The sequence below is a fragment of the Phalangium opilio genome, unplaced genomic scaffold (assembly GCF_054372755.1).
Source record: "Phalangium opilio isolate 3A_F unplaced genomic scaffold, DU_Popi_V2 ptg000032l_1, whole genome shotgun sequence".
In the NCBI taxonomy this organism is placed as follows: domain Eukaryota; kingdom Metazoa; phylum Arthropoda; class Arachnida; order Opiliones; family Phalangiidae; genus Phalangium; species Phalangium opilio.
In genome coordinates, this window is record NW_028324159.1 from 3,462,045 (window position 1) to 3,485,434 (window position 23,390).

General features: G+C 41.0%; 1 protein-coding gene across 1 annotated transcript; it reads left to right on the forward strand.

Annotated features, from left to right (window-relative positions):
* The first annotated feature begins 18,335 nt into the window (after positions 1–18,335).
* LOC149685314 (uncharacterized) lies at positions 18,336–23,139 on the forward strand. Its single transcript, XM_089871003.1, has 4 exons — positions 18,336–18,699; positions 19,748–20,489; positions 22,268–22,393; positions 22,982–23,139. Exons 1-4 carry the CDS (start codon positions 18,658–18,660, stop codon positions 23,137–23,139), a joined length of 1,068 nt encoding a protein of 355 aa, XP_089727129.1. The 5' UTR covers positions 18,336–18,657.
* The last annotated feature ends 251 nt before the right edge of the window (positions 23,140–23,390 follow it).

Sequence of the window (23,390 nt, forward strand, 5' to 3'; positions counted from 1 at the left end):
GGTTTGATATTTCCTCCGAAGGAATAGAAATCGGTTCAGGAGGTACTATTTCCTCCGAAAAACCAGACGAGGGAGAATGCTGTAACACCGGTTCCATGACTGATTGTTCAGAAGACTTTGATTTGTCTTCCGGTGTTCGAATTTCTTCTGAAAAACTGGATGTTGACGTATGTAGCTTATTTTCCACGACTGATTCACGATCAGACGGGGAAGCCTCCCCGGCCGCAGAAGGCGGGCTATCGTTAGAGGGATGATCGAGCTGAAAAGCCCTCATATCATGATAGGTAAAAAGGAGGAGAGGAGGGTCTTCAAAAAGGGCCATGCCCGGTTCACTATCAGAATCTGTAGGCGGGATCGGTTGATCCGCTGCTTGATCTTCTACTGTACTTGATGTCGAGGCTTGAGGGACATCTGGAATATCAGGAATGATCGGTTGATCGACTTCCTGACCGTCCGGAAGTGACGGTGACGTAGAAGATGAATCGGATGACGTGGTAGAGGAAGTTGCCGTAAGAGGGTGGGCCGCGGTACCACCGTTCGTTGAGGGACTAGACTCGGGATCACTTTTGATTGAGAAGTGGGGGCATTGCCGGCGTTATCGAAGACAGCTACGTTAGTCCAGTAGTGCTTCAAATGCTCTAAGTTAACTTTCCCTATATTTTGCCTTGAGTTAGCGTCCTCTAACTCGTAGACAACGGGAGAGTGTTTTGCAACTATCTTAAAGGGACCTGCCCATTTAGGACTAAGCTTTTTCATAAGCTGACCCGTCGTACTTGATAAAGGATGTGTTTCCATCCATACTAAAGTTCCAACCTCAAATTCTAGAGGGTCATGACGAAGGTCATAATACTTCTTTTGATGTGCTTTAGCTAACTTAGACAATTTATTACTGAATGCCAATTGTTCCTTAAGAACTTTCAAGGCCTTACTACGACTAGGGTCATCATTGTCCTGAATGGGTTCATCGATATCTAAATCCCAAGGGAGACGTGGCTCCCGCCCTAAGTTCAAAAAGAAAGGGGATCTTCCCGTGGTTTCATGGGGTGCGGAATTTATAGCGAATTGAAGAAGGTCAAGGGATTCATCCCATCTATCATGGTGATTCCCTACATAGAATGATATTAACTCGCCTATTACTCTATTTACTCTTTCAGTGGGATTTCCCTTAGGAGTATAGGGGGTGGTAAACTTTGGGTTTATTTTAAAAGCTCTGCACGTCTGCAGCCAAAGTTTTGAAGTAAACTGTACCCCTCTATCGCTAAGAATAGCTTTTGGAGCTCCCCACCTAGTGATAATAGACTTGAAAGCCTGTACACAGGTCTTAGCAGTAATAGTTTTAAGCGGAATCATTTCCACAAACTTAGTCATGTAATCGACAAAAACTATCAAATATTTGTAGTGATGTCTACTTTGAGGGAATGGTCCCATTATGTCGACACTAATTTGATCCCAAGGACTTGTTATTTCTGAGGGTTGCATTAGCCCTGGCTTTTTCCTATTTCTAGCCTTGAATTGTTGGCATAGTGAACATCCTCTAACATAATCCTGAACATCACTAATTACAGTGGGCCACCAATATCTATAAGTTACTTTACTAAGGGTCTTATCTTTGCCCCTGTGAGCTGATAAAGGGTGGTCATGTAACAACCTCATGGCCTCTAGCCTTAAACGAGGAGGTAGATAAATTTTTTCAGGATGGTTCCTGTAAGGTCTTCTATAAAGAAGATCATTTTTTATTTCAAACATTTTATTCCTAACTGGGTTAGGTCCTTGCAAGGAATTAATAATAGGAGAAGCAAAAGTATCTTCCCTTTGAGACTTTCTTACGTCATTCAACGTGAAGACTGAATATAAGGCTCTAGGACCTGGGGGACGTACCCGCCCTTCAACAGAGTCACCAGAGGATGTTTTACTATTACTACTACCGGTAGAATTTTGACTAGTACTACTACTAGTTGGATCCAATTTACTATTAGAATTAGAAGTAGAAGAACTTAAGTTTATGCTCAAAACGTTAATCGGGGCCCTCGACAAAGCGTCTGCGACTACGTTTTCTACTCCTTTCTTATGTTTGATAGAAAAATCAAAGGTCTGGAGGTACATTGCCCATTTAACTAGCCGAGAATTTGGTTCCCTAATATTAAACAACAATTGTAGAGCTTGATGGTCAGTAAGGACCGTGAATTTACGACCTTCTAGAAAGGGCCTAAACTTTTTAACTGCCCAACATATGGCTAAACACTCCTTCTCGCTAGTAGAGTACCTCGTTTCTGCATCTTTAAGCCCTGTACTAGCATATGCTATAGGGACTTCTACGTTATCTTGTTTTTGGGATAGAAGGGCACCTAACCCTGCATCACTAGCATCAGTAGTGAGGATGCACGGGGAATCCCTTCTAAAGGAAGCTAAGGGGTGAGCCTTACAGATGGCTTCCTTAATTTTTTCGAACGCTTGTTGCTGTTCGAAACCCCAATTAAATTTTTGATCCTTCCTTTTGAGTTTATTAATGGGTGCTACTATTTGAGAGTAGTGATTAATAAAACGGTTATGCCAACCTGCCATTCCTAAAAATCTCTGAACTTCCTTAATATTTTTAGGAGGAGGGAATTTCTGAATGGCTTCTATCTTAGAAGGATCTATGTGCACCCCTTTTTCATTTACAATGTGACCAAATATGGTAGCTTCTTTCTGAGCGAAACGACATTTCTTTAACTGTAGGGTGAGACCCGCTTCCTTTAATCTATTGAGGACTTTAATTTATATAGATATAGATTGGATTTTACCCGGAACAACTATTATTTCTGATTTTTGGAAAGCTTATGACTGCCTCGAAACTGAAGATTATAAAAACTTGAAGGTTAACCATTCGGTGCAATTTGTTGATATTGTCGATGCAAACAAAAATTCACACTAATAGCATTGAGTCCTCGTGGAGAGCCGCAAAGACTTCAATGTATCCAGAAACAAGGTCATTTTATAACTTTACATTTGATGGATATCGCTCATTCCATATAATATTGCTTACTCATTTTGTTGTTTGTCCACTAGAAATAAACATTATTTCCCATCACGTATGGCGAAATATATGTTCATGAAGTTGTGTAGGACCAAATCATTAGACCCAATCATAACTTTTTTTAAATGGCCTGGGAACTGTATAATCCGTTTAACACTAAAGAAGAAATCCTTCCGATAAACTCTGCAAATATGGATGATGAAAGCCATGAAAATATTGATTAAACTAGTTTCCGCAACTTAAATGTATGTAATTATCATTTAATTTACCTCCAAGAAAATGAAAAAACTGTATTTAAAATGAGCAAGCTAAAGTAAATTTTTTCCGCTTCTGTCCTTGTAGATACAGTAAGCAATAAGGTTTTAAATAATAAATAATATTAAATTTTAATTGGACTTATTTTTACTTGGCACGTTGACTTTCAATCAGTTCAGGGGGAAAATAGGCCAATATTATAATAATAAGCTTTTAGTTAAAATAATGGAGAAAAGTGGGTTATGTGAAATTATTTTTGATTGGAATTGTTAATTAGTGGTCTCACTGACATTCAATATCACCTTTCAGTTTGACTATATGTAAATTTTCTAATTTTCTTGTTAATTTGTGTAAGGTTGTTGGTCAGTTTGAATAGGTTAGTTTCCAAATATTTTGAAAATAATGTTATGCCTTTCTAAAATATTGTTATTTATCGTCAGTTACTTCCAATTCCCAAACAATATTATGCCTTTTCCAAAAAAGTGTTGTTCACATTTATTTAGTTTCTCAAATAATATTACACCTTTTCCAAAATAAATTTATGTTTACGTTTATTCAGCTCCGATATAATATTACACCTATTACAAATTATTTTTTTCATCTTTATTTACTTCCTCAATAACATTACGTCATTTTGGAAAATGTTATCACTTGTCTGAAGGATCAGATATTAACTTTTATTTTAAATTGAAACTTAAATGCATGCTTGAGAAAAAACAACGTTCCATTACCGTTTTCCGTTGAAATTAATTATTTTACTGGTAATCAATTCCTAAAATTTACTTATCTCGGCTTTTCGACCACAATTCCATTCCCCGAAAACATTTTATCATTACATTAATTACTGTTGGGAGAGTTCGTGTATGGTTTTGCGTTTTAAAAGGTTCCTAAAGACGTAACATCCTCATTCGAGACCGGCACGCTTCGCAGTGGAACATTTTAATTATTCTAAACCCAATGGCGCAAATTCAATAAGGACAGTAAGATTTTTACTCGCGGTTTTGCAAAATGATGTAATATCAAGTGTACTTTAGTCAACCGTCGTTTTGTTCTTTCCCATAGTTCAGGGCATGATCAGTGTTACTGCCCAATTTCACTCTCTAGTTTCTAACAATGGTTAGAGACTAATTGATATGGCACGGCACAACGTTATATACATTTGTATTTTTTTCATCTTCATTTACTTCCTCAATAACATTACGTCATTTTGGAAAATGTTGTTGTTTACGTTTAAAGATTTAATAAATTAATCAAGAATGTCTTGATTAGAATCAAGACGTAAAAAAAACGATAAGACTGAGGATATCACTTGTCTGAAGGATCAGATATTAACTTTTATTTTTAATTGAAACTTAAATGCATGCTTAAGAAAAACAACGTTCCATTACCGTTTTCCGTTGAAATTAATTAGTATACTGGTAATAAATTCCAAAAATTTACTTATCTCGGCTTTTCGACCACCATTCCATTCCCCGAAAACATTTTATCATTACATTTTACAAAATTTTTAAAAATGCTGATTTATGTCCGTTTAACATTTAGTTCAAAATTGTCATAAGCCCTTTATGAAATTCGGATATCCTTAAAACTTCATAAAGACGATGCTTTTTTGTAGCATAAACTAACGTCTGTTTGATATTAAGCTTAAAACCTTAAACAAAATATAGTCAGGGCTACCCTAAAAGTTCACAAAGATGATCCAAGATTGTTAATACGCCTAAAAAGTGCCATCTTCAAAATATGTAGCCGGGGAAAAGAGAGCGTGATCGAGTGGGCTATGCTAGTGGTTGGAAGTCTCGGGGGTTGGGACAGGGATAAGGAAGTTGAGATGGATTGAAAATGAAGATGGACGACCTGCGGCACCGTATCTCTCCCAATGTACTTCGCGCACGTCCCTACCCTTCGGTAGGCGATTGCTAAGTGCTGCCGCGTAGCGCCATTTTATTTGTATGAGAACTAGCTTCTATTTTGAAGATAGAGGGAGCGCCCTTTACAATTTCGTCTAGTACGACCCTACCCAACCGCTGAGGATGCTGGGAGGACTATGTTGCCGTAGGTGGGGCTACACAGGCAACGCTATAGGTATGGGGGTTTCCACTCCATTCCTCTCTCCTTCAAGGTTGGAACTCCAGGCATAGCCAACTCCATCACGCATTCGACGACGCAAAGCAACTCGCGCCAGCGTGGGAAATAAGGCGGTGACACAGGGCAAATGACCAGTTTAAAAATTGCCTGGTCCATTTCAAAAATTAAATCGGAGGAGGGGTCAGTGGTCCACGAGCTCAGGAAAGTCGCTGGCCCAATGTACAGTTTAAAAAATGCTTATTTGGTCACGGACCAGAAAACTCACGTAAACGCGACGCGAATGACGAAATATACGTATTTTCCGACTGAGGAGAGGCGAAATAGCCCGGCCTCCTTTTACGTCCCCCCTTGTATTTTGAAAGTGGGACTGGGACTATGTAGCGCGAATACCTAGGCATCTTATACCTTCTCCCTAGTAAACTAGATATCGCTTCTTGGTAAAACTTTATATAACTAAAACCATGAGTTTATAACATATGTTCCATAAAAAGGTTCATTCAACAATTGGAAAACAAATTTCCCTGAGATTTCCAGGCTTTTCCCCGTATACTTACCTGAGTTTTCCAGGTTTTTCCCGTATTTGGAGTATCCTATGGAGCAAATGTTAACGAAGGCGGAAAGGGGCAAATAGGACTATTACATGATCAAAGGATATCCCCCTATCTCTAATATAACCAGAGTTACGAGCTTCCAAAATTTAGTTTAATGTTAGTCCTATGGAGGAGGCAAAGTACCAACAAGCACCCGGGGCAAGTACCTAAAAGCACTCGCAAGCACCTACAAGTACCCGGGGCAAGTACCTACAAGCACCCGGAGCAAGTACCTACAAGCACCCAAAGCAAGTACCTACAAGCACCCGGGGCAAGTACCTGAAAGCACTCACAAGTACCTACAAGCACCCGGAGCAAGTACCTACAAGCACCCGGAGCAAGTACCTACAAGCACCCGGAGCAAGTACCTACAAGCACCCGGAGCAAGTACCTACAAGCACCCGGAGCAAGTACCCACAAGCACCCGGAGCAAGTACCCACAAGCACCCGGAGCAAGTACCCACAAGCACCCGGAGCAAGTACCCACAAGCACCCGGAGCAAGTACCCACAATCACCCGGAGCAAGTACCCACAATCACCCGGAGCAAGTACCCACAATCACCCGGAGCAAGTACCTACAAGCACCCGGGCCAAGTACCTACAAGCACCCACAAGTACCTACAAACACCCACAAGTACCCGGGGCAAGTACCTTCAAGCACCCACAAGTACCTTCAAGCACCCACAAGTACCTTCAAGCACCCACAAGTACCTTCAAGCACCCACAAGTACCTTCAAGCACCCACAAGTACCTTCAAGCACCCACAAGTACCCACAAGCACCCACAAGCTCCTACAATACCTACAAGCACCCACAAACACCTACAAGCACCCGGGCAAAGCACCTACAAGAGCTCAAACGCCATGTTTTTCTTGCTTAATATCCCTCTAACGGCGTGAACCACGACAAAAAAGCCGTATGTCCAATATAAAAAATTAGGGCTAAAATGCGTGTCTCTAACAGTGGTTAAACGCCGTAATTCCAATACCCTTAACAACGTAAGTCAAAGTATGTGTTAATAGTGATAAAAATCAATACATAAACTTAATTTATCTTAATGAAACTAAGGTAAACACATCTATGGACTGTTATCTTTCATTTAAGATGGTTTCCAAACGTAACGAATGAATAGTTTTCTTTATACACTATCCCAATTAAGGTCATTTTTCAAAAAAATCCCATGTTATCTCTATGGAACAATATAGTATTTTTCACCAAATGTGTGATTGATTTTATGGATTCTAAAACCACCCTTAACAACTTTTTTCTTTATAGAATTAACTATTAGTTGGATCTCTTTGAAATTTTAACCACAAAATTAGGGCCCGAATTTTAGTTCACTGGCAAAATTTCAAAACAGCAAACACAATACGAAAAAAGTTACGGCCAATCAAAGAACCCTCCTTTAGCATTAGAGGCAGTATCAAGTCTTATATAAGAGAGCGACCGCTCTCTTAGAATTCATAAACAAAGCGTTCCTTCGATAATTTCTAACCACCAAATCAACTAAATTGAATTTGAGAGCGAGTTAGATAAGTGGGATACTCACTAGAATTATGAAAAAAACGTCTTGGTTTGGACCAAGGCCGAAATACAAACGATGTGTGAGGTTTATCATTTGACTGAAGTTCAGATATTTCAATTGTTTTAGTTATTTTTATCCATTTAATCCTTAATCAGTATTAAATTCAATCAACTGATTTTACTGTTAATCGATCCATTCTCTCTAAAGTAATTTAAAAAATTACATATCTACGCTTTTTCAAGAACAATTACATTTTCCGAAAACATTTTATCATGAAATTAATTATTTTGAAGGGAGTACGTGTTGAGGTATCAACATAGAATATTTGAAATATTCTATTGACTTTCTAAAAAGAACAAGCGAACTTTGACATAATTCGAAAGGAAAATGTAAATATTTAATCGAAATGCTACATTTCTTTTATCGCATCTATGAAGAAAAGATTGCACTGCAATTTCCCTCTCCGTGCTTTAGAATTTCTTGGTCATAACTCAGTCTTCATTTGAAACGTCACCACCCCTTTCTACATTGTTGGCGCTACTTGTACACCGGTTACGTATTACGCGTAATCATTTTAGCACGCTTAGAGACCATTTCGGAAAACACACAGGGGCGAGGCCACCATTGGGGTATTCTCCCTCGCACCAAGGGTCACCGCCAGACGGTGCCAAAGTTCACTAGAGGCAGGAGGCTAGCCAACTCGCTCTGCCTATAGCGGTGCTTCTAGGCGAGAGAGAGAGAGAGAAGACCCCAATGGCGGCATCACCCTTGTGTTTTAGTTTCTCTGTAAGTAATTTCTAAAATGGTCTACTCACTTACAAATGTACACAAATTACATTGAGTGATCGGTCCTTCAGGCGCTAGCGAGTGACAAGCCACAACCATAATCATTCATGTACACGAATGTTTTATAGTTTTAGGTTATTAAGGTTGGCGGGAAAGTCCGGAGAGTCACTAATGTGAAAAGGTTTCGAACTATATGGTATTGAGTGTGTTGCAACGGCTCAGATGACCAATACACTTGAACCACTGGTGCTTTTAAAATTTTTCATTTTGGGAAAATAGAGGAAGGGGGGTCGGAGTAAAGTGTGACCTTCGCATAACTGACAATGAATAATGTGTATACCCATATTATTTCCGCATGAAAATGAATATAACAAGTCATTGGTACTGAGAAGTATTTCTTTTTATGTAATATTTACCCTTACCTTTGGTTATATCAGAAGTAAAATAAGGGACTAGAAGTATCGAGGTAACCAAACTCTTCACTTGGCGATGGAAGCGGCATAAAGTCGTCAAATTTGTTCACTAGTGCTAGGCTCTATTACCAATGCTAGGGCACTTTAATTCTAGTCCCTTATCTTACTGCTGGTTATATTTATACCGATATCATATTTTTCCTGAGAGCCACCTACTAAACGAAACCACACAGGATAAACATTGTTGCTTTGTCTTAAGAAGGCGACATTAAATTATAAATTAATTTGAGAAAAAAAGTTCTTTATCATATTTTCTCTAACATCGGTCTTCTCAGAAACTTACTACAGATTTAAACTTTTTTGGTGCAAACTTTAAAATTTTTTAAGTCATCAACAATTAAAACTATGTCCGTCAAGGTGCTTACAAGTTAGTGAGCAACGAAACGAAATCCCTTCAAAAAAATTAATTTCATGATAACATGTTCTCGGAAAATGTAATTGTTCTTGAAAAAGCGTAGATATGTAATTTTTTCAATTAATTTAGAGGGAATGGATCGATTAACAGTAAAATCATTTGATTGGATTTAATATTGATTAAGGATTAAATGGATAAAAATAACTAAAACAATTGCATTATCCGAAACTTCAGTCAAATGACAAACCTCAGATATGTCGTTTGTTTTTTCGGCCTTGGTCCAAACCAAGACTTTTTTTTATAATATCTGTTACTTCAGTCTTATTGTAATTAAAATTTGAATAATTTTATTTTTGCTTTACCGTCATACATTTGGGGTTGATCTATTTCTAATTGCTTAAAGAAGTACTTAAGTATCGTTAATTACATTTAACTTATATTCAAAAACATTGATTTCGATAAGCAAATAATGTTGTACTTTATTTATGAAAGAAGTTTAAAAACGACGGTATTTGAAATTTGGAAGAAAACTATTTGTTTCGTACACTGTATACATATATAGTGTTGTCGAGATCAGACAAACAGCTTCCTTTATGTAAAACCCCCAATACTGCCAACGGGAGATTTCATACTAAATTATACAGGGTGTAGATAAATGTTTAGAATTCATGTTTTATTGTATGCCTGAATGCAACAAAATATATCCAAGCACAGTCCTACGATTAGTCTTAGTCTCTTAGAACCTGGGTCTCAAATTGCAACCTCTAAACTGTTTGGTAAACAACTCAACGTAAATATTCAAAGTGTCTATCATTGTGGTTGATGCACTCTTACAGAGGATTGTCCGTGTCTTTCATTACTTTGCAACCACTAAACTCGTGACGCATGGTAAGACTAATGGTATTGCCGTTAAGGCTTGATGTAGGGGGATATGATTATGCTGGTAGTAATGCCCTTGTAAACTGGCACGAACAGTAGAATGGCTTAGTGCAACTTCATGTTCCACCGCTCTACTACTAGCATGAGATTGGCTTCAAAACTATCTACGATGTCAAAGTCTGTATCCTCATTACAGACTATACAGTCTCTTCTACGTTCACGATCTTGCACTACCGAAATCACGAAGGTGCCCGCACCCAAATGTTCTCGGTGTGGAGACCGTTCGGCATAAAGCAGTGCCTTTAGTTGAACGTTACCGCGACCTTCACCCAAAATATACGTGCTGTCCAATTTGTCCTGGTTATAGTAGGTTGGCATTTTGCTAGGAAACGAGGCTAACTACTGTAATTTAGCTGCGACACTGAAAGACCCTGTATATCTAAAGAGACCGGAAGTTCCTCAAAGTTGATTTTTCAAAGATTGCCAGCTTGAGCAGGTCATGGTGTGTATAGTGGTAAAGGTCGCTTTAACGTTCGACACGTGACACCACGGTATGTTTGGTCCTCCAATGTCCTGACCCGATAGGTCCAAACAATTACCATCTTGGTTTTTCGGATCAGTGTTTCGGTATTGCTGGTCCTATTAGAAATACAAGGTCTGTAGTGTTACAATTGTAACAATACGTCTGTTAAAAAGGCACAAATACTGTAAAAAAAGCCATTGTAAAAGTGGTTGGCCAATTTTTAAACACCCCTAGCCTTAAACTTTGGACAAAATAAGGAAAACATAAAGGTTTCTTTGAGAATAACTTTGAAGAAGGTCCGAGTTGTCTGTGGAACCGAGAAAAAAGGCCGTAGTGAAAAGTAATCGTAGTTACGTAGCAGTTAAAATCGAATTTAATTAGTCTCGTCTCTTAGCAAAATGCCAGTGTATTCAAACCAGGGCAAATTGAGCATGATGTTTACGAGGATTACGTAATACAGCAAAACCTTTGCGTGAACTAATTAAAGCCGATCCATTATTTTTTAGAAAGGTACTGTTCTCTAACGAGGCTATTTAGGGATGGTACCTTAAACTTTCATGACGTGCATTTTTGGGAGGGCATTCTTGGAAACCAAATTATGGGACCCTTTTTCTTGATAAGAAGATCTCTTAAGGCATTTAATTGGACTTCCTGCGTCATGAGTTCGTTTCTTGAAAAGTTATTGCAAGACATGGGCAGATGAAGAGTGCCTGCACCACAATGGTAATCACATTGAACATCTACGTTGATGTGTACCGAAAAGATTAGAGGTTGTAATTTGAGGCCCAAATTCCAAGACTAATCGCAAGACTGTGCTTTAAAATTTTCTGTTGCTCCCCCACTACACTGGTATGCTAGGTGATATTTCAGTAGAAGAAAATTTATTGAATTAGCGATAGCGAGAGATGGCTAGCGATGTGGCTTAGTTATGGGCTAGACGCCCTTGTTTTATTGGCAACATTGTTACATTGAATGTTTCCAGATTAAATTGTTGCTGGTGATTTTGCGAACTATGTTAATGATATATTAAAATTTAAATAGAAAAGTTACATTTTGACACATTCCTTACCCTAAAATTTTGTGTTTGGAGCCTATTAATGTATTATAGTGATAATGTAATTAATTTTAGTGTTAAATAGGAAAACATTTAGGCTGAAAGAACAACTCGCGTAGTTTGATCTTATTTTATTATTTCAGTTAAGGGTTATCTAAAGTTACCCAAAAAACCTATGGTTTTCGATTAATTTCACGTAAAATATGGTTATTAAGTTGAAATTAACGGCTTATCTTCTTTTACTAGTGTTATTTCAGTTTATTATACGATCGAGTTTGAACAAGAAATTCTCCCTAACTGCAAACTTTAGAGGAGTAACTGTTTACTCTTGCGGAACAATCACTATTTTGCCCCAAAACTTTTAAATATCGCTCCTTTTCAATGGCTCTCTTTTCAAAATGGGGAAAAATGCTTTTAAATGACAATTTAATTAATCGTAAGAATTAAACAGGAAAGTGGAGGCTGGGTGAAAGATAAGTGTAGTTTTAATTTAAATTTGTTAGTTTAATTATAAGATATCCATGAATTTACCCAAAACACGAAACTTTCACATTAATTATACTTGATTGAGTTTCATTTAACGGCTTATCTTGTTTATCTAGTGTGGATTTAGTTTATAATACAAGTTTTAATAAAATATTAACTGTAATTGCAATTACCCTAAAATTTTAATGTATGCGCTTTTGATATATTTTAATGATCATTTAAATTAATTTGAAAGTGAAATATTAGACTACTGTGGCTGTACGAAAACCTTGTGATGTTTTAATCTTAATTTGAGCGTGTCTCGTGAGAGTGGATTAAGCTTAAAATTTATTTGAATTTTTTACCCTAATTGCAATGTTTAGTGCAGTTTAATATTTTTGCCATATATTCATCATTATGGTACCCTAAACTTTTGAATTTCGCAGCAATTTATGTACTTTAAAGATAGTTTAAATTAACTTAAGTGTGAAATAGAAAATATTGGGCTTTACCAATGGCTTGGGTAGTTTTAATCATAATTAAACAGTTTATTTAAAAGTTATTTGAGCTTTTATCCAAAAATGTATATTTTGGTTTAATTTCACGTTAATTATATTAAATTGAGTTAAAATTAACGTAGGATTGTGTTTTGGCAGTGTACATTTAGGTTATAAAATGAGTTTAAATGTATGCTTCACCTTAATTGAAATTTTCAATTCTCATTTTACGCTAAACTTTTGAATTTCGCGCCTATTAAGGTACTTTGGAGATAATTTAAATTAGCTTAAGTGTGAAAGAGAAAACATGGGGCTTTACCAACGGCTTGGGTAGATACTATTTTAATCAAGAACATCATTTAAGAGTTATCTGAGTTTTCATCCAAAAAATGTATATTTAGGGTTTAATTTCACGTTAATTATACTTAATTACGTTGAAATTAACTTGTCGTCAGTGCTCATTAAGCTTATAAAAATACTTTCAACAATAAATTCACCAAATTCACCTTAATTCTAATGTTTAGAGGAGTTTTTGATTATTTCCAACACATCGCGTTCAATTTTTATCATATCCTGTGCTAGGTTTGTGGTAAATATTATCTATACAATATGTTAATGAATGATGTTATTCTATAGTTTATCTTGAATACCAGTAATTAAATCAAATACCTATACAATTCATAGCAATTTAAAGCAATAAACAAACGGCAATGTGGACTGTGGAAATAGCAAACAACGTAACCCTCCGTTTCTAACCCTAAAGCGCTCCTGTGTTTCTATAACGCGTTTCTGTACTATCGTTATATTCCCGTGGCCCACAAGAACTGTCGCACAGTCCTCATACCGAAAAATGGCGACCTCTCTCGCACTATCAATTGCCGTTCAATCACAATACTTTCTATTTTTATCCGGGTTCTACATAACATCCTTGCCTATCGTCTGCGCCTTTCACTTGACTTTAACCCTGCCCAACAAGCCTTTGTGGCTGAAGATGGTGCCATGGCCAACACGATCTTGTTGGAATACCTATCAATGCTGCTAACAAACGTCGCGCCCTTTCCCTAGTGTCTATTGACGTGGCTAAAGCGTTTCATAGTGTTCATCACTCTTCGGTGGTGCGCGCTTTACGTCGCCTCTTGTATTACATCCTTACGCACTCCAAGAAGAATATGAAGGAAGTCTGGGCCATTTCAATCAACCTCGCGAAAGCTTTTGATAGCGTCTCGCACCAGTCCATCTTTCGGTCGCTTCGTGCGGCCGGTATCGAGGACCAATTGATAGAGTACGTTGCTAACTCGTATTTCGGCAGCTCTACGATAATCTCCTGTGGTGAAGTTCGCACTCAGGAGATTCCTCTCACGAATGGCGTTAAGCAGGGAGACCGTCTAACACTCCTGCTGTTTAATGCGTCATAGACGAACTAGACCATCTGCTACCGAATCATATTGGCTTTCCGTTCGGTAATCGTCTGTGCAATATTCTGTGTTTTGCGGACGATAATATTAATCTCATCCAGCAAACCTGGGATGAACGTTCTCTTAACTGAACTCATAAAAATTTATAAAAAAACGTGGATTGGCTCTAAACAGTGGAAAGTGCAAGGCTCTGGTTCTCACGAAGCTGGGCAAACGGAAAAAACTCAAACATAAATTTTACTTATCTGACCAACCACTGACTAATATTACAAAGGATAATTTGCTATCCTAACTAGGTATTCAATTCTCTCCTTCTGGGAAGAATCGACCAGATTTAAGTGTAATTTTTAACTTAACATCCAAATTACGCAGTGCAAAAATTAAACTACATCAAAAGATTGTCGCGATGAGGGATTTTCTCTTGCCACGCTTCGTCCATCTCCTTACACTTTCCAATTACACTAAGTCTGACCTAGTAAAGGTCGACAAGTCTGTGAAAATTTTTGTCAGAAAATTTTTAAGCTAACCAAACTATAGTCCGGAGGGTTTTCTATGTCGGACTTAGAGATGGCGGCCTCGGTCTGCCCTGCTTTGCAACACACTCCAATTAATTCTCTCTCAAGACTTTAAATCTAAAAGGCTCTAGTAATCCTTTGATAAAAGTTTTATTAAAAAAACCCTATTTTGGGGCTCTCGTAAACCGATTGCGAAACTTTACTCTGCAAATCGGGGAAACAAAGGATGATATTGCTTCTGAAGAGAGATTTTTTGAAACGGTGTACGACGCTGGCTTGCATGAAGCCATTGACAGTCCCATATCCAAAGCCTTTCTAATGGATTCGAAACGAGCAAAAACCTGTAAGCACTTTTGCGCCTTAATCTCCTACCGTGTAGAGGTTCCCCTTCGAACTAAACGAATATGAACTTTCGAGTAGGTTGCCCACGGGTAGAAAGCTTATCCCACATCAGTTATTCTTGCCCACTTTCAAAATCTAAATATACATCAAGACACGACAAGATCGTTAACCTCATTAAATGTTCCGCTAAAAAGCCTGGCGTGGAACTCGCATTTGAACCACGGCTAGTTGATAATATGGGTAATGTCCATAAGCCTGACTTGGCTATCGACAGTGAAAAGGAATTAATGGTGTGCGATGTCTACTGCCCTTGGGAAACTTCACGTAGTCTAGATAATGCTTACCAGAGCAAGTTGGACACGTACGACAAACCAGAGGTAATTGAAGCCCTCTCCTAAGTATGGCCTAATAGAACTGTTCAGTTTTACGCGTTAGTGGTGTCTTTTCTAAAATATTGTTGTGTATCTTCATTAACTTCCCAAAATAATATGCCTTTTCCATAATATTGTTGTGTATCTTCACTGACTTCTCAAAATTATAGGCCTTTTCCAAAATATTGTTGTTTATCTTCATTGACTTCCCAAAATAACGGTATAGTCCCATTGGACCGAAACCGCTTTTTGGTTTTTTATGGAGAATATATTTAAATTTCCAGCCCAATGGCGGGTTTCTGCTGAATGGGAATTTATTTGAAAGAAATAGTTAATTAAATGTCTGTGAGGATTTTGAATCACCGCAGAAGCATGGTAGAATTATATGTCTTTTAATTCAGAGGCTCGGGTTCAAACCCAGAGAAGGAAATTGTAAGTCTGTTTAGGTTAGGTTAGGTTATGTTATTATCCTATTAATTAGCTGCCTCCTTTCCCAAAACATTCTCCTACTTATTAGCTGCCACCTTTTCCAAAATATTCTCCTATTAATTAGTTGCCACCTTTTCCAAAATATTCTCCCATTAATTAGCTGTCGCCTTTTCCAAAATATTCTCCAATTAATTAGTTGCCACCTTTTCCAAAATATTCTCCAATTAATTAGTTGCCACCTTTTCCAAAATATTCTCCAATTAATTAGTTGCCACCTTTTCCAAAATATTCTCCAATTAATTAGTTGCCACCTTTTCCAAAATATTCTCCTATTAATTAGTTGGCTCTCGAAGTTGGGGACGCAAGCTGGATGGCGCGCTTTCTTCCCCTCCTTGCTTTGCTGCTCCGTCATTCTTTTCGCCTGCGCGGCCGCCAGCTTGGGTCCTCAACAGTGCGTTGTATCACACCTCCTCGGTGGTGAGAGCTGGCTAACCACTGCGTTTTGTGGGCTGAGTTGATACGCGTCCTTCCCAAGCCAAGGTGTGCAGGTATCGTGCTGAGGGCTGTGTGGAAGTTAAACTACGGTATCTCGAACGATCCCCTCGGGGTACCAGGCGAAACCGCGTTGTAATTAGCCTTCCACCCGGGATGAGGACTACCGGGTGGTGACCTCTTACTTGCCTCATTACTCGTGGTACCTTTATGGAAACTACAATTAAAACTAAAACTAAAAACAAACTTGGGCATGGAGCCGGCTCTGCCGGCACCCAGTCTTCTCTCAGGGAAGGAGGCAACTCCCAACCTGCTTCTGGGCGAGCTGCTGCCTCCGGCAGCACCCACCCTCAATCGGCGGAAAGCCAAAAATCTCTTCCTGCCCCTCAACTGGGTTCTACCAAGTTGAGTGAGGCTAATAGGAGGCGAAAGGCCAACCGCCGAAGAAAACAAGCCCTACAAGGTGGCCAGAACTCTGCACTGGGTGCAAGAGATACGGGCCGTGATGGGACTCCTATACCTTCGGGTGCTGGGAGTAACGTCTCGGGTACGGACTCTACGCCTGGTGCAAGAGAAGCTACCACCTTTTCTGGGAAGAGAGCTAGGACAGAGGACTCTGATCCCTCGCCTAGCTCACAAGCGGCGGCGCCAAAGAAGACTAAGTCTTACTGCGACGTCGCCAGCATTGTCAAGATGGCCATCGTTAAAGATGGCTATCCTACTAATGCGGTCACGGATGCGGACGTTGTTCCCATCCAGGCCGCTATACTCGACGCACTGGACGCTGAGCTCTCCTTGGGAAGCTCGCTGCCGCGTCCCCTAAATTTCCACATCATGGCTGGGGCCATGATCTATTCATGTGGAGATTCTGCGACCGGTGAATGGCTCGTGAAGGTGCTGCACCAGAATGAGCGTGCCATAGGGGGAACACCGCTTTCAGTGATGAAAGCCTGTGAACTCCCGAAGCCGTTCAAGGTGTCCTTCCGTACCAAGGACCGTCGCACCACTGATCCGGCGGCTCTTCTCCGGCGACTAAAGGCCTACAACGGAAGGTTTCTGACCGACTGTTGGCGGTGCCTGAAGTCGTTCGATGAGAAGAGCAGCAGACGCTGGATTTTCCTAATTGATGGCTCCTCCATGGAGGCCATCAAGGAGGCCGGCTTTGAGGGTCTCACTGGTGTTGATGTCGGGACTTTCAAGGTCCTGAACGCACCACAGGACCCTCTTCAGAAGGTCTCTGAAGCTTCTGATGTTGAAGGCAATACCGCTGCCAGCGTGAGTGGGCAGCTGGAAGCAAATATTGCTGGAATTAACTTAGAGCCATCCTTTCCAGATGGCTCGGACATAGACCTCGGACCTCCGCTCGTGACACTTGGATGGAAATGGAGGCCGGGGCTGCTGCTGGCGGTGGCGAAGGAGATACCGGTCCTGGATCGGGACTCCAAGCTGCTGCCAAGTAGCGGCTAAGGCCGTCTCTCTTTCTGTGGCATGAGCATTAAGGTGATCCAGATCAACCTGCATCACTGCAAAGCAGCCTCGGCCGTCCTTTGTCGGAGGTTTGCCTTAGAGGGCCTGGATGTGGCCCTCATTCAAGAACCTTGGATCCATAATGGTAAAATCCTTGGTTTAAAGAATGCAGGTAACATTACTTATGACTTTACCTCACTCAACCCCAGGGCGTGTGTTCTGACAAGGAAGGGTCTCGATACCCTTCCGCTTCCGAACTACCTCACTAGGGATACTGCTGTGATTTGGGTACTGCCCTCCTCTTTTGGAGAGGCAACTGGCCTTGTCATAGCGTCTGCTTACTTTGCACATAATGCCACGGACTCCCCCCCCCCCACCACAGGAGGTTGCCGCTCTGGTCGACCACTGTGAGCGGCAAGGGGACAGGCTCATTCTAGGCTGTGATGCCAATGCTCATCATGTCACGTGGGGCAGCAGCGACTGCAACAAACGTGGTGATGACCTGCTTGAATATCTTGTCGGTACGAACCTGCATATTCTCAACAGGCACAATGAACCAACCTTCGTTACCTCTAACAGAAAGGAGGTCATTGATGTCACCCTTGCCACAGATAATATCAGTCTGTCGGTATCTAACCGGCATGTGTCTGATGAACCATCTCTCTCAGACCATAGGCACATCTGCTTCTCGGTCGCAGTCAAGTCAACTTCGGTTAAGACGGAACTGCGCAACCCTCGTCGGACCGATTGGTCCGGCTACAGGGAGGAACTTTGCCTCCTACTCCGAGGTAATGCTCCTAAACTTACCTCGGTGCTGGAATTTGATTTGGCTGTTGATCTCATGCAACAGGCCATTATCAATTCCTACCACCATAACTGTCCAGCGAAGCCTGCCAGCCGGCCAAGGCTCGTTCCTTGGTGGAATTCGGAACTTGGCAGGCTCCGCAAGCTCACTCGTAAACTCTTTAATAGAGCCAAGAGGACTGGGGACTGGACTATTTATAGACAGACCCTTAACAAGTACAATAAAGCCATCCGGGAGGCTAAGAGGAACTCCTGGAGGGACTTTTGCGGTAGTATCTCCGATGCCCCCGCTACTGCCAAGATCATGAAGATCCTGGCTCATGATAACACTCACCAGCTCAGCACCATTAAGGTGGCAGAAGGTGAGTTTACCAAGTCAGGGACTGATACCCTAAAGTATATGCTTAAGGTACACTTTCCGGACTCCAAGGTTATTGTCCCCACATGCACCGATGCTCTCCCCGTGTACTTTCGGAGAGCACACAGGGCGGACTGGGGCATTGCCAATAAGATAGTTACATACTCCAGACTTAAGTGGGCTGTGAACTCGTTTCAGCCCTATAAGTCCCCTGGCCCAGATGGCGTCTTTCCTGCCCTCCTTCAGGAAGGTATAGACGCCATTGGCCCCTATCTGTGCAGGATATTCAGGGCCTGCATTGCTCTGGCGCATATTCCGGATATCTGGAAGCGCTCGAAGGTTATCTTTATTCCCAAACCTGGGAAGGCGAGCTATCTTGAGGCCAAGGCATTTAGACCCATCTGTCTTACCTCTTTCTTCCTAAAGATTTTAGAGAAATTGGTGGACAGGCATTTGCGGGATGGAATTCTCTCCCATACTCCCCTGTCCACTGCTCAGTTTGCCTATCAGAAAGGCAAATCTACGGAGACGGCGCTCCATGGCATTTTGAACTGCCTTGATAGGGCCATCGAGTTCAAGGAGATGTCTTTAGCCATCTTCCTTGATATTGAGGGAGCCTTTGATAGGGTCTCTAGTGAAGTTATTCTTCGCGCTGCGGAGCGGTTTAGTATTGACGACACTCTGTGTCGTTGGATACACTCCATGCTCACGAATCGCAGGGTGACGGCGTCTCTTCTCGGGGAATCCCTGGAGATCTCCACCGACCGTGGCTGTCCACAGGGAGGGGTTCTGTCCCCTCTTCTGTGGTGCCTGGTGGTGGATGAGCTGCTGGGTCGACTCGGGGAGGGGGGGTGTCACTGCTTTAGCTATGCGGATGACATAGCAGTGATTGTTACGGGGAAGTTCCCTGCATCGATCGCTGCACTGATGAAAACTGCCTTTCATGTTGTTGAGGAATGGTGTAGGGATGTTAACCTCACCGTTCTGTCCTTACACCGTTTACTCGGAAGATGACCAATGACCTCTTCAATGATATTTCCTTCTTTGGACAGGTTTTGAAGAAGTCCACCGAGGTCAAATACCTTGGCGTGACCTTTGATGCCAAGCTTACTTGGAAATCCCATCTTGATCTTAGCATCAAGAAAGCCAAAATTCTATTCTGGCGTATAAGAAGTTCAGTCAGCAAATCCTGGGGCTTAAGCCCCAGTGCCGTGAACTGGATTTATACTAGAATCATCAGGCCAGTGGTCTCCTATGGAGCTCTTGTCTGGTGGTCCAGGGTTCGCCTTAAAACAGCCCAAGATGAACTACGCAAGCTTCAAAGGCTGGCGTGCATCGGCATCACGGGGTCCATGAGGACTACCCCCACAGCCTCTCTGGAGATCCTTCTGAATATGCTTCCTCTCCACCTCTTTATTGAGGAGGAAGCTATTATGGGAGCCTGTAGGCTCAACAACCACGGCTGGTGGAAGCCCAAGCACTGGGACTTCAGTCACACCAAGCTCTTCAGTGAGTACAGCAGTCTCGAGCCATCACTTGCGATGGTCTCAGAAAAGTCTGTTGTATCATATCATTTTGACAAGCCCTTCAGCGTGCACTTTCCTAGTCGCACTGATTGGGAGACCAACCCAGTCCTTGGTACTGGGGGGGAGACCGTCTGGTTCACAGACGGCTCGAAGACGGACTCTGGAGCTGGTGCCGGGGTCTACTGCTTGACCAAAAAGTTTGGTTTTTACGAGAGCCTCTGCAACTTTGCCAGTGTTTTCCAAGCGGAAATCATGGCCATTTGTTTATGTGCGGATTTCTGCATCAAGAAAAATTACCGCGGACGGACGATTCAGATTTATTCGGATAGTCAGGCCGCCCTCATGGCACTGAATCAGTGCCTTGTTGACTCAAGACTGGTCCTCAGTTGTCTGGATTTGCTGTGTTCTCTGCCTGCCCGCAACAAGGTTCAATTGCTGTGGGTGCCAGGACACTGCGGATATCTGGGCAATGAAGGGGCTGATATGTATGCCAAAAGGGGGGCTGAGGCGAAGTTCTTCGGACCTGAGCCTGCGGTTCCCATCCCCCATGGCATCATTCGTCATACGATTCACCGCCGGATGTCTGCACTTCAACTGCAGCTCTGGCTTGACATGGATGGGCAGAGACAAGCCAAGGAGTTTGCCCCGGGTCCTTCTATCACTAGGGCAAAGGAACTGCTTGCCCTCACCAAAAGCAAAATTAGACTGGTCACCAGTCTCCTCACTGGACACTGCCGACTGAATAGACACCTGCACTTATTGGCATCGTTGATGACCCACTCTGTAGGTTCTGCCTAGAGGTAGAAGAAACCTCCTCCCATATCCTCTGCAGCTGCGACTACCTCGCGGCCATGAGGTTTGAGCATTTTGACATGCATACTATGGAACCTCACCAGTTCTCTACTGTCTCGGCCAATCGGATTCTCCGATTCATCGAGGCGACAGGACTCTTCGCAGTCTAACTAGCTCGGGGCGCACAATATACCCTTGGTATCGGTGCTCGACGCGGCGACGCGTCACCCCTTTCAACAATACAATACAATACAACAATACAATTAGTTGCTACCTTTTCCAAAACATTCTCCTACTAATTAGCTGCCACCTTTTCCTAAATATTCTCCTACTAATTAGCTGCCACCTTTTCCAAAATTTTCCCCTAATAGTTAGCTGCCAACTTTTCCAAAACAATGGTTCCAATAATTCGTTGCCACCTTTTCCAAAATATTCTCCTATTTATTAGTTGCCACTTTTTCCTAAATATTCTCGTATTAATTATCTACCACCTTTTCCAAAACATTCTCCTACTAATAAGCTGAAACGACTGAACGACTCTCCGAAAAAACAGCACGATGATTTAATAAATGATTATAATCCCGCGCTACTTTTGGCTTCCAAAGCCAAGATGGATTTGAAATTTGTTGCTGACAAATCGGAAATAGTGGCAAACTATGTCACGGCTTACGTGACAAAGGGAGACCGGGCTGACATGGACCAAACTTTTGCCGAGTTTGGGCCCGAAAGTTTGTGTAAAAAATTATTTGCCTATAGATTAAAATCACTGACTTCTAAGTCAGTAGAGATTTATGAAGCTATGGATCTTATGTTGGGCCAAGACCTTTACAATAAATCCGACAGCACTAGATTTATAAACACAAACTTGAAAGAAAACCGATCGAGAGTTTTGAAAGGTTACAAGGAACTCGCACGTTTGAGGGAAACTGACCCCGAAAGCAAGGACACCTGCCAAAAAAGGTTCGTCGACGACAAATCAAAGATGCAATTTAAACTATCAAATTAAATGCCCCATTTGTAACATCTGCCTTCACAGTTTTTCTTGTAACTGCCCAGATGGCCTTGTTGGAACGAATATATGCAAGCACATTTACCTTGTAGTGCAAAGTCAGCCTGGAGAAAAAGAATAATTTTCTCATGGACGCGCAACCACTTCAACTGAGTGCCTTAATCAAAGCCGTGATAAAAATACTGTTTTCGATTATCAGGTTTTTGAAGATTTAGGAACGGATTTCCTAATTAAAACGTTAACAGTCCAGAATGAAGAAGGATTTGAATCTTTAAGAGAATCCTTGCTTACCAAAGTGATGGCTTTATACCAAGATATTGAAAAGTGTCAGAGTAAAGAGGCGTTATTGGAAGCTAGACAACATATTTCAAGTGCCTCATCGTTGTTAAAACTACAAAAACCACTGTCCCATCAGACAATACTTTGACACGACAAACTCCTAGCATTCCGCGTAATAAAAATATTGACAAGCAAAAAGGGTTTTTCTCCACGAAGCAGAAAAATGATAACCCAAAAGTTAGACTGGCAAAACGTTTGATTGAGGAGAAATAAGATTTAGAAAATGAATTGGTCAATGACAGTTTTCAAGCATCGGATGATCATTTGTACAACAAACCTCTTTAACCCCCTTCAAAAATACGGAACAAAAAAGAGGAAAATTTGAAGAATTAAAGGTGTCCAAACAAGTTACGAACATGGCACGAAGATTTCTAAATAGCTTCATTAGAAAGGAGAGAGTTCATAATTTGTTAAAACACAACGAAAAAGCCGAAGAGAGTGAAATCGAAACAATCCCCGAAAATGTGCCCCAAACAGTGGTCGATGTAAACCTAAACAGTCCAACGATTTTTTTAATTCGAAAGCATTTAAGTGATGACGCCTGGATTATAGTTTCTCAGATTTTTGCAGCGAAGAGAAAAGAATGATCGTTTGATTCCTGCACCAAATAACTACTAAAGAAAACATGATTATATGCGATTCCTGTCAAAAATGGTTCCATTGGAAATCCGAAAAGGTGAAAGAGGAACCTCCTATTGACAATACTTGGAGATGCAGAAATTGCTTGAAGACATCAGCATCGACATTTTTATGTATGGAAATATGTGAAAATACGTAGGGCCATAAATTTCGAAAGTATATTAAAAATTGGATTTCAGTTTGACGTTGGCTTTTCATTGAATGGAAACATATCCACTTGATTTTACTTCTCACCCTCCGTTTAATAGTAAATTGTCAAGTTTCAAATATTTCCCGCATTTCCAATTATCCCCTGATTGGGAAAAGATTCCCTATATTTCTGAATGATACTCCGGAGATTTTAGCCATGTTCACACTTGACACTTTGAAATTGTTTTCAAACTTTTTGGG